The sequence below is a fragment of the Lolium perenne genome, chromosome 5 (genome assembly GCF_019359855.2).
Source record: "Lolium perenne isolate Kyuss_39 chromosome 5, Kyuss_2.0, whole genome shotgun sequence".
Taxonomy (NCBI): domain Eukaryota; kingdom Viridiplantae; phylum Streptophyta; class Magnoliopsida; order Poales; family Poaceae; genus Lolium; species Lolium perenne.
In genome coordinates this window covers 260,686,426-260,698,178 of record NC_067248.2, presented here as the reverse complement: position 1 = coordinate 260,698,178, position 11,753 = coordinate 260,686,426, and the positions used below count along the sequence as shown (strand labels likewise).

The following is an 11,753-nucleotide window of genomic DNA, read 5'->3' as shown; positions in this document are numbered from 1 at the left end:
ATACTGCTATCGCTGCTTGTTTACTGTTTTACTGCATCTTTACTTCCTGCAATATTACTACCATCAACTGCACGCCAGCAAGCACTTTTCTGGCGCCATACTACTGCTCATATTCATTCATACCACTTGTATTTCACTATCTCTTCGCCGAACTAGTGCACCTATTAGGTGTGTTGGGGACACAAGAGACTTCTTGCTTTGTGGTTGCAGGGTTGCATGAGAGGGATATCTTTGACCTCTTCCTCCCTGAGTTCGATAAACCTTGGGTGATCCACTTAAGGGAAACTTGCTGCTGTTCTACAAACCTCTGCTCTTGGAGGCCCAACACTGTCTACAAGAATAGAAGCACCCGTAGACATCATGACTCTTCGCGACTATCCTCTGGGGCTTAGGTTTTCGGGACGAAGAAGTACGCGAAGAAAAGGAGGCGAGAGAGGGCTGTGGGCCCCCTCCTCACAGGGCGGCGCGGCCAGGCCTTGGGCCGCGCCGGCCTATGAGGTGGGCCCACCTCGGGTCCCCTCGGCTCCCCCTTCAGGCTCCCTTCGTCTTCTGGAAAAATAGGATTTTTCGTATAATTTCCGTCAATTGCTGATCTTCCGAAATATTGCATTCTGACGGTGCTTTTTCCAGCAGAATCCTGACTCCGGTGCGCGATTCTTCAATAATCATGAAACATGCAAAATAGATGAAATAACATAAGTATCATCTCTAAATATGAAATATATCAATGAATAACAGCAAATTATGATATAAAATAGTGATGCAAAATGGACGTATCAGTCGCCTTTCTCTAAAAACCCAAGCCCCTCATGGTGGGCATTGCCGAGGAACCGCCTCGTCACGGTGTGTGCCCCCTCGCGGATGACGAGGGCGCCGCTGCTGCGCCCTCTGCTCGTTGGTGGTGACGCTGGGTCCTTCTTGACCGTCCTCGGCATCACTGGTGGAGGAGCCAACCCATAGGAGCGGGATGCCGACCTCGACGCCGACCCAGACGACGATGACGACGCCATCCGTCATCGCATCCACGAGCTTCCATGTCGGTGCGACACGGAAGGCACCGCCGCCGGCGGCGGCATCCCCGGTACGGGGTAGTTGCCGCCCTCAATGTGCGCGGACACGTTCTCGAGGGTGCGGCTCGGCGCGCTCCACCAGCGGCGGCGGCCGGCGGCGTTGTTGCACATGGAAGGAGGGGGAGAGTCGTCGTAGGCGGCGAGTTCACGCTCGTAACTTCGCCGGAAGAAGTCGTTCCACGCGACGTAGTTGTCGACGAAGAAGCGCGGCTCGGCACGCTTCTCGGTGCTGAGGGTGGTGATCACCGCGTCGATCTCGGCGTCGAGGGCGTCGCCTCCCACTGGCGGCGGCGGGATCGGGACGCCCCCCGCGCTCAGGCGCCAGCCTCCGGGCGCGTGGAAGTCCGACGGCGCCGGGTAGCCCACCATGTCCCAAAGCCGTTGTTCGACGCGTCGTTGCCTGGAAAATTCGTTAAATAGGCTCTAAACATGAACATGAAATTTGTGATTTACAACTAGCGAAACTCGAAATGGATTGTCGAAATAGACTCATATCGTCAAAGCGCATTTTTTTTTATGTACAACTTATGTTGAATCGAAGCATCATGTGTTGATTACAAGAGTGGATGAAGGAGTTCAAGGGAGCGTGACCAAAAGCAAAGCATGTGCAAAAGTTGCATCAGTAGACGGCAAGAGAAAAGACAACAAGGCAGGCTCGCTGGTTGTTATATTGTGATCCAAATTTATATATACTAAAGGAGGCTAACTTCTGACTCCGCTACGCTTCGGCCCATCGCCGGGGTGACATCCCCCCACGGTATGGATCTTTGCCACCGCCTATATATACATCTTGTAAGCCGCCCGCTAGGGTTTATCAGATTATAAGATAACTCACCACGTTTGTAAACACTTCCCGATATAGTGAAATTTTGCTGACTGACGTTCGTTGTTTTTTTCCCTTCTGTGTTGGAAGGGGTTTTTCCACGTTAAATCTCGTGTCTCCGCTACAATTACTTTATCGTTCTTTGTTATTTGCTTGTCGATTTTATAACACTAGTAACGACAGTTTCGACCGTTCTTCCCTGGACAGGCCCAACATTGCTTTAAAACACGGTTCTTACAAAACGGGAAGGGAGCCAGTGTAACTAAACAGCCCATTTTTCATCTCCTCGGATGCGGGCCAAGTGACCTCCATGCTACCAAACGGGTCTGGCTTCATGGACCTTTTGTCTTGTCAATGCACCATAACACATACATGCCACAATTACTTACTGGAGACCTACCTCTCCGGCGATCGCGCATCTCCGGCGGAAGGGCACCGTATTCCCACGTCTGGACTACCTCCCTCCCTCGCCAGGAACGCCGCTCGGGCTGATTAAGGGGTCGACGCAGTCGACTACCCGTCCTTGGTGGAGTTCGTTGGGTCTAGGGTTTTGGGAGTGGGTCAGGACATGGCGGCGGCGAAGGGGAAGGATGTGGCGGGTGGATCGATGGAGCAGGCGGGATCAGAACCGTCTCTGGAGGATCTGCTGCAGAGTCTAAACCTAAAGGGGGAAGACATCGGAGGAGTGTTCGTCGCTAAGAGCGAAGTGGAGGCGTTGAAGGAAGGGGCGAAGTGGATGGCGGTGATGAGGCTTTTGACGCCGCGAACCTACAGTACAACGTCACTGAAGAAAACCATGCTATTTGCATGGGCGCTGGCGCAGGATGTTGTGTTTCGTGATATGGAGGAGAACAAAATCTTGATTCAGGCTAATTGCCTTGGGGATTGGAAGAAGATCACGGAACAGGGACCGTGGTTGTTTCGGGACCATGGGTTGCTGATCGAGAAGTATGATGGGAGCTGTCGCGCGTCGACAGTGGAGCTGAATCGCATCCAGGCATGGGTGCGGATCTTGGAGGTGCCGGAGCTGTACCGTAAGAAGAATCTGATAACTGAGCTGGCCAAGACGATTGGCGAGGTGATCCTGGTTGACATGAATAATACTGGCTCTGAGGGAGGTGACTAAGTCAGGGCAAGGATCTGGCTAGATGTTCGTAGAAGCCTCACGCGGTTTGTATCTTTTAAACCAGAAGGAGGCGAACAAGTGATAATGAAGGTGAAGTATGAGAAGATACCGCTGTTCTGCGCAGTGTGTGGCCTCCTCGGCCATGAGCAGGAGGAATGCGGGTCTGGAGTACACTCGCCGGGGAAGGTTGGCTATGGGAACTGGCTCCTCGCAGATACGACGTGGAACCGTGCGAGATTATACGGCAGAACAGCGAGCCGGCCAGCAGGCGACGAACAGGGTTCTCACCAGGAGCCGCCGCTCGGAAGGGGCGCGGGACGCGGTGGCCGCGCTGGCCGGGTCAGGGGGCTGGTGACCGGGGGCGGGGTGCTGCGGATAATCGTAAACGGTCTTCGGCGGAGGCCAGCCTGACAGAGTGCAGCCCGATCAAGGAGTCAGCAGGAGTCCCTCTGTTGCTGACATGGAAGGAACCTGGGGTTATTGAGGAAGAAGGAGGAGGAGGTGCTAAGAAGCAGCTAGATTTTGCTGGTGAAGGCAGAGGGAAGAGCTACCCACAACGGGCTGGAACCCCTCCGCCGCCTCCGTCTGCAAGGGAACAAAAGCGTCCGAAGAAACAACTTGCTCCTAAGAAGGCAAAGGGAGTCGATGATCGGGCGGCCTCCGGTGTGGAGGGCCGCCCATCCCAATGAGTATCCTGAGTATAAATTGTCGCGGTCTGGGAGGCCCCGCGGCAATTCGTGATCTCCGTGTCTTGGCGGAGAAACTTTCACCATCGGTCCTCTGCGTAGTGGAGACCCAGCTTCACAAGACCCGGGTGGAATCTTTAGCTCGTTTGTTTGGTTTTAATAAAAGTTTTGCTGTTAGTAGCTCAGGTCGCAGTGGCGGCTTAGGTGTGTATTGGAATGATGAATCAATAAAGATGGAAATTTTACCCTATTCCCAGTACCATATCGATGTGGTGGTTAAGGAAGAGGGGTTGGATCCGTGGCGCCTCACCGTGGTGTATGGAGATGTGACGCCCCGAAACCGGTACCATGAGGATTCCAGCGATCCCGCCGAAATCCGCACGATATCGATCCAGAGACGCCCTCCGACACGACGTGTGCGACGAATCACACACGTGATGCCAGAGGAATTACCACGAGTAGTAACATTACAACAGGTTTACAATAGATCCCACAAGATACACATATATTACAACAACGACTCCAACGAGTCAAGATACAAATATACAAGATCCGAATCATACAGAAGATCAAATACGTCCGAGTACAGACAAGATACAAACTGGACTAAGAGTCCTGAAGATAACCAATGGCGTCCATAACCCTGCCCAGGCCAAGCCGGAAGGGTAACCTTGCTAACGTCGTCTTCATCGAACATATCTTCATACCTGCCCGGTTATATCCCGTAGAAGCATCAATAAGTACGGGTTCGTACTTAACAAGACTTCAAGACGTATAAGCATTCGTCAACCAGTCGTCCTTTGTACTTGAGGCACGCAGGGGACTTAGAGGACGCAAGAGGAACGTCATAGGCAATATGGTGGGGTTAAGCGGCAGCGCGCAAGCACTAAAAACCTATAGAGACACTGTACAACATTCGTCTAAACAGAGAAGGTGAGAGAGCGCATAAACTAACAGTTCTATACTCTGCAAACATAACACAGTCGATGCTTTCCCCCTTCGCAAAGAGGTACTTACAGAGGCACCCACACGGTTGACAAGTTTTACCCATTTATTATTGAAGTACCCGGAAAAACCCAATAAACTATGCCTCTGTAAGACTTGTCAACCGTGTGGGTACTTCAAAACTCGTAAGTACCTCTTTGCGAAGGGGGGGTACTTGACAAGTTTTGAGTCTTCTCTCTTAGCGGAGAAAATCTATTATTGGGTTTTCCGGGTACTTCAATAATAAATAGGTAAAACTTGTCAACCGTGTGGGTGCCTCTGTAAGTACCTCTTTGCGAAGGGGGAAAGCATCGATTGTGTTATGTTTGCAGAGTATAGAACTGTTAGTTTATGCGCTCTCTCACCTTCTCTGTTTAGATGAATGTTGTACGGTGTCTCTATAGGTTTTTAGTGCTTGCGCGCTGCCGCTTAACCCCACCATATTGCCTATGACGTTCCTCTTGCGTCCTCTAAGTCCCCTGCGTGCCTCAAGTACAAAGGACGACTGGTTGACGAATACTTATACGTCTTGAAGTCTTGTTAAGTACGAACCCGTACTAATTGCTGCTTCTACGGGATATAACCGGGCAGGTATGAAGATATGTTCGATGAAGACGACGTTAGCAAGGTTACCCTTCCGGCTTGGCCTGGGCAGGGTTATGGACGCCATTGGTTATCTTCAGGACTCTTAGTCCAATTTGTATCTTGTCCGTACTCGGACGTATTTGATCTTCTGTATGATTCGGATCTTGTATATTTGTATCTTGACTCGTTGGAGTCGTTGTTGTAATATATGTATATCTTGTGGGCTCTATTGTAAACCTGTTGTAATGTTACCGCTCGTGGTAATTCCTCTGGCATCACGTGTGTGATTCGTCGCGCACGTCGTGTCGAAGGGCGTCTCTGGATCGATATCGTGCGGATTTCGGCGGGATCGCTGGAATCCTCATGGTACCGGTTTCGGGGCGTCACAGGAGAGGCCCAGGTGAATGAGCGCCACAAAACGTGGGACATGCTCAAGTATATCCGTTCAACAAATGACTTGCCGTGGCTCTGTGTTGGAGACTTCAACGAGGTCCTCCACCGGGAAGAGCACGTCGGAGTCAATGAGCGGAGTTGGACACAGATTGCCGGCTTCAGAGAGGCTGTAGATGTGTGTGGTTTATATGACCTCGGCTACCGAGGGGTTCCATGGACGTTTGAGAAAAGAGTGGCAGGTGGATCCTTCTTCCGTGTACGTCTCGACCGTGGCTTGGCTACACCGGCTTGGTGCGCCCGTTTCCCTGAGGCGGAGGTACATCACCTGGCGGCGTATGCAACATCTGATCATCTGCCTATCTTGGTGAAGCTTGACCCAAGAAGTGAACAGCAGAAGCAGCGTCGACATGGTTTGTTTCGGTACGAGGTCATGTGGGAAAAGCATGAGAAATTCTCAGATTTTATTGGGGAGTCCTGGAATGCAACAGAAAGGAGCCGCAATGTATCTGAGCTGAAGAATAAGTTGCAAGGGATGTCTGGCAAGCTGAAGGCATGGAACTCTGAGAAGTTCGGTAGTGTCAAGCATCAGATTCGTGCACTCCAGTGTGAGCTAGGTGAGCTTCGGACTCAACCAGACAGGCTAGAACCATCATATGAGGAGGTTAAATTAGTGGAAAAACTATCGGAGGTGCTGCACCGTGAAGAGGTTATGTGGCGCCAACGATCTCGCATACAATGGCTAGCGGAAGGGGACAAGAACACTCGGTTCTTTCACCTACGAGCAAGCCAACGGAAGAAAAAGAACAGGATCGCTGAGCTTGTTAAGCAGGACGGTACGATCACATCAGATGAGGAGGAGATGGGTCGGGTTGCTAAGGAGTTCTATCAACAACTCTATTCTTCCGAAGGAGTGTCAGGTATGGAGCATGTCCTGAATTGTGTCCCAAGGAAGGTTAGTCCAGAGATGAATAGCAAGCTGGATGCGCCTTTTTCAGTAAAGGAAGTCAAAGATGCGCTGTTTGAAATGTATCCGACCAAAGCACCAGGCCCGACGGGTTCCCTGCACATTTTTTCCAACGTCATTGGGATGTGTGCGGTGGAGAGGTGACGGAGGCTGTCCTAAGAATTCTCAAGGGACAAGATAGTCCAGAGATCATCAACAAGACGTTCATTGTGCTAATTCCAAAGGTGGCCAGTCCTAAGGAATTGGGAGAATTCCGTCCCATCAGTCTGTGCAACGTAATCTATAAGATAGCCTAAGGTCGCTGCAAATAGGCTGAAGGGTATACTGCCGGAGATCATTGCCGAGGAACAGTCGGCATTTGTGCCAAGGAGGCTTATTACTGACAACATAATCACAGCTTACGAGTGTCTTCATTTTATGAAGCGAAACAAAGCTAAGAAACACCGCTTCTATGCGCTGAAATTGGACATGAGGAAGGCCTATGATCGTGTTGAGTGGTCGTATTTGGAAGCAATTATGCTCAAGTTGGGGTTCAGTCCTTCTTGGGTAGCCTTGATAATGCGGCTAGTGACGACGGTATCGTTCTCAGTGCTCCTTAATGTGGCACCGTAGGAGGAGTTTAGACCATCCAGGGGATCCGACAGGGCGACCCCATCTCCCCATATTTGTTTCTGTTGGCAGCAGAGGGCCTCTCGTGCCTGTTAAAATCTCAAGTTGAATCATCAGCACTCCAAGGAATTCAGGTGGCCACCACAGCTCCGGCTGTAAACCACCTTCTCTTCGCAGATGATAGCTTGCTGTTCTTCAGAGCATGTGATGAGGGAGCTGAGGAAGTCAAAACAGTACTCGCGAAGTATTGTAATGCATCGGGTCAGCGAATAAATATGGACAAATCTTCGATCTTCTTTAGTAAGAAATGTCCAGCAACAATCAAGGAGAGAATAAAAAATGTACAAGAGGTTCAGAATGAATCTTTGAGTGAGAAGTATCTTGGGATGCCGTCGGGGGTGGGAAAGTCCAAGAATGGGGCTTTCAAGTACCTCAAGGATAAGGTGTGGAAGAAGGTGCTGGGCTGGCTGGAGATGTTGCTATCTGTAGGCGGCAAGGAGGTTCTGATCAAATCCGTCGCCCAAGCTGTGCCAACCTTCTCGATGTCATGCTTCAAATTACCACGAGGTTTATGTGATCATATTAATGCTATGATTAGAAAGTTCTGGTGGGGAAGCCAAGAGGGGGAGAGGAGGACGTGTTGGGTCTCTTGGGAGACAATGACACAACCTAAATATATGGGAGGGCTGGGCTTCCGCGACATTGAACTGTTTAACCTAGCTCTCCTAGCGCGACAAGCATGGCGCATCTTACAAGAGCCATCGGCGCTGAGTGCACGTGTGCTTAAGGCGGTTTACTTCCCTTCTACGGACCTCCTATCTGCTCAATTGGGGTCACACCCATCGCAGGTTTGGAGGGCGATTATTGAAGGGCGAGATACCCTGAAACTCGGCCTGATCAGAAGAATAGGCGACGGCACTACGACCGCGGCCTGGAGGGACAACTGGCTTCCCCGAGATGAGAGGCTAACTCCGGTCGCTCCAATAAAAGATGGTGCCCCTGAAATGGTGAGTGATTATATTGATATGACCTCAGCTACATGGAATTTGGAAAAGCTGGAAGAGTTCTTTCTCCCTGTGGATGTGGAGGTGATCATGGGGATCCCACTGTGTACGCGAGTACAAGACGATTTTTGGGCCTGGCACTTTGAAAAGTCTGGTGTATTCACAGTACGATCAGCGTATAGGGCTCTGGTATCAGTGAAGAAAACTAGAGAAGACTATTTGGAGAGCAGATCAGCGGCGTCGAGCACACCAGCTGAAAGCAAAGAATGGTCGAAACTCTGGAAGTGTAAGGTACCCTCCAAGGTGCGGGTTTTCTTGTGGAGGTTGACCCAGTGCTCACTGCCTACAGGTGATGTTAGGCAGAGACGGAATATGGCACCGTCATCATGTTGCTCGGTGTGCGGCCATGAAGATTCCTGGCGCCATTCCCTGATTGAATGCAATATGTCGCGCTGCGTGTGGGCGTTGGCAGACCCGGTCATTGTGGAGCACATGTGCCTCGCGACGGAACCCTCGGCGAGACAATGGCTATTCCTGATGCTCAAGACAATGGATCATGCAGGATTCATTAGGATGACGATCACTATGTGGGCAATCTGGCATGCCAGGCGCAAGGTGATCCATGAAGAAATCTACCAGAGTCCGTTGGCAACTCACCTATTTGTCGAGGCCTTTATCAGGGATCTGGGCGACAGCAAACAATCGATGGTGAAGCCGCGAGGAGGAGTGGCAGCAGCGACACCTCGCTGGATACCTCCACCGTTAGGCTGTTGCAAAATCAACGTTGATGGTGCAGTGGCAAAAACAAGACGGCGAGGTTCTGTCGGAGCAGTTTGCCGTTCGCAAACAGGGGAGTACCTGGGAGCGTCGGCAGTGGTCTTTGATGGCATTACGGACCCTGGCTGCCTGGAGGCGATGGCCTGTCGGGAGAGCCTGGCGCTAGCGGCGGATCTACACATTGGAGAGGTCATGGTGGCTTCGGACTGCGCAGAGGTGGTGCAGAGCCTCAAGGGGTCATCCATGGGACGCTTCAGCCACATTACTCGGGAGATCAGAGAAACAGTGCAACACCGAGGAGGTTTCTCCTTTCGCCATGAGGGTCGGCGATCGAATGGAGAAGCACACAATTTGGCTAGGATGGCGACTACGCTTCCTGTAGGGCGCCATGTTTGGCTAGCTACCCTCCCTGAGGGCTTATCATTTTCTGTAAACTCTATGATTCATGATGAATAAAGAGTGACAGACCGCTCAAAAAAAAAACTTACTGGAGACGACTCTCCTGCCATGTAGTGATGAAAGATTTGTCAAGGCCGGGCACCAACTAAGAACATGAGTTATGTAGTAGGGCCGATGATCTAGAGTACCTAGCCATGGGATGTGATCGACGACATGACAATCCTAGGGGCATGACAAGATTGGGCTCTTGTAGAGTAGATGGGTAATTTTTAGCCAACACATTTTTTGTGGGTGGGTCCAACTATACATATTCCACGTTTGTAGTCGATGAATATACATGTGGTTCAACAAATGGAGGCTCTGGTGGGGTGTGAAGTTTCTTAAACTACAATCTTACTTACATTGAGGTGTCTGAGTATAACACATGTTTCTAAAATAGTGGACAATATCATCACAAGTACGCAAAATTAGGTCCCATGTGCGGCTAACCTTTCGAGTCTTGACGCCCGAGAGGTTGCCCATGGTTAGGTGAGTGTGAACACCCCGGCAACTAGAGAGTGTGATTAAGGACGTGTAAAATGATTATATCTTTTTTATGCCACGTACGATAATCGCTGACGTGAAAAAGAGAGAAACATAGAAACGATTAGTTTGGTGCTTAGAATTGAAACTATAATTTTCCCCGTAAGATTTAGCACCTTAAACTTTACACGTTAGCACCCATATTCCATCCCAAAAGTCCACTCCTATATAAAATAATAATCTCTTAAGAAAAATATAACATATCAAACTTCACATTCTTAAGTGGTAAGACCATAAACCTTGTTGGCTCCTAACTTCCTCATTCTTAAGTTCCACCTTTCAGTATGGAGATTCATGTGCTCGCACAACTTTTCGTCTCGGCCATTAATATGCATTTCCTCAAGAAACATTGCGTTTTCACCGAAGTATTCAGTTAGCTTGACACCAAGACAGTTGGACTCGTCTAGCCAGAATTGCAAGCCCACTATCTTCAGTGATCTCCGCAAGCACTGCAACGAGTGGTGCGGACCCAAGGCAGGGATCTGCATTATGTTTTGTGGAATCTGAAAGTTCAATGTCGGTAACCTAGAGGGGGAGGTGAATAGGTTCTACAAAAAAAATTCTTTAACTTGTTCGCAATTTTAGGCTATGTGAATACATAAAGTGGCTTAATGCAAACTAAATGGAGCACCCTATATGGAAAAATACATATATCGAGAACCTCAAACTCGATGACTATCACAAAATAAATAAGTGAAAAGAAATGACAGAAGCATGCGGAGACGATGATGTATCCCGATGTTCACTTCCTTGAGGGGAAGCTAGTCACCGCTGGAGAGGTGCGGTTACCACGAAGGACATCGAACGCCACAAAGACTCACCTTTTTTCTCCGTGAGCTCCTTCCACGAAGTAGGAGCCCTTTCCACTATGTGAAGATCTTAGGGAGGCCTTCGATCCCGTGCAAAGTTTCCGGCTCGATCACAAGTTGATCGCTCCCGGCGACCGCTACCGCCTAGGAGTCCTCAACCTCCAAGAGTAACAAGATCGGAGAGGGAAACTGGGTATGATGACTCAAATCGAAATACGTGTGATAGAACGAGAGAGGATGAAAAGATCTTCAAGATGCACGGGTCAAATCTTAAAATCGTCGAAGGAATCACAAGGTCTCAAGGATTTTAGTTGGGGAATAGAGATGAAGTTCTTGAGACCTTCATAAATTGAATCTAGATCAAATAAAATGGCAAAGGTGAAGATCCACATAACTGAAATTGCCTTATATGGGCAAATATATCTGTCGGGGGGCAAAAACGCGCAGGGAAAAAGTCTGGGCGATATAACCGGCTCTAGGCCCGGTCATACCGGCTAAACTTACTGGAAACTGAGCAAAAAAGAAACAGAGAATACTTCAAAAAAAACAAAGAATACATCCGGTATCACCGGTAGTGACCCCGGTCATACTGGCCGAACTTCCCGGAACCAGCGTGGATGGCCTCTACTGCTTGGGACAGGGGCGGAGCGAGCGCAACAGCCGCGCTTACTTGACCAGCGCGGGGGAGATCGAGGCGAGCTGGCTCACGCGCGGCGATGTGGTGCAGAGAAAAAGCGTCGGCTGATCTGGCGAGGACCTTGGGTGCCAATGCACTCTTGCTGGTGGGTGATGGCGAAGGGTTCAGGGTCCTGGAGAGGCCTTAGCTTCCCTTCTTTGTACTTCCGCTGGCTGATCAGTGGCGGGGGACGTTCTAAAAGTTTGGTAGGGTAAAATCATAGGCATACATTATTATTTAACTTGAACCATGGGTAGTTTGGGGGA

General features: G+C 50.0%; 1 protein-coding gene across 1 annotated transcript; it reads left to right on the top strand.

The window, feature by feature from the left end:
• Positions 1-2,461: 2,461 nt before the first annotated feature.
• On the top strand, positions 2,462-3,019 carry LOC139831835 (uncharacterized). Its single transcript, XM_071821183.1, has one exon. The coding sequence runs from the start codon at positions 2,462-2,464 to the stop codon at positions 3,017-3,019; it is 558 nt and encodes a 185-aa protein (XP_071677284.1).
• Positions 3,020-11,753: the final 8,734 nt, after the last annotated feature.

What these genes read in the sequence shown, in the direction of transcription:
- LOC139831835 (XM_071821183.1), top strand. Translation starts at nt 2,462, where the DNA reads ATGGCGGCGGCGAAGGGGAAGGATGTGGCGGGTGGATCGATGGAGCAG.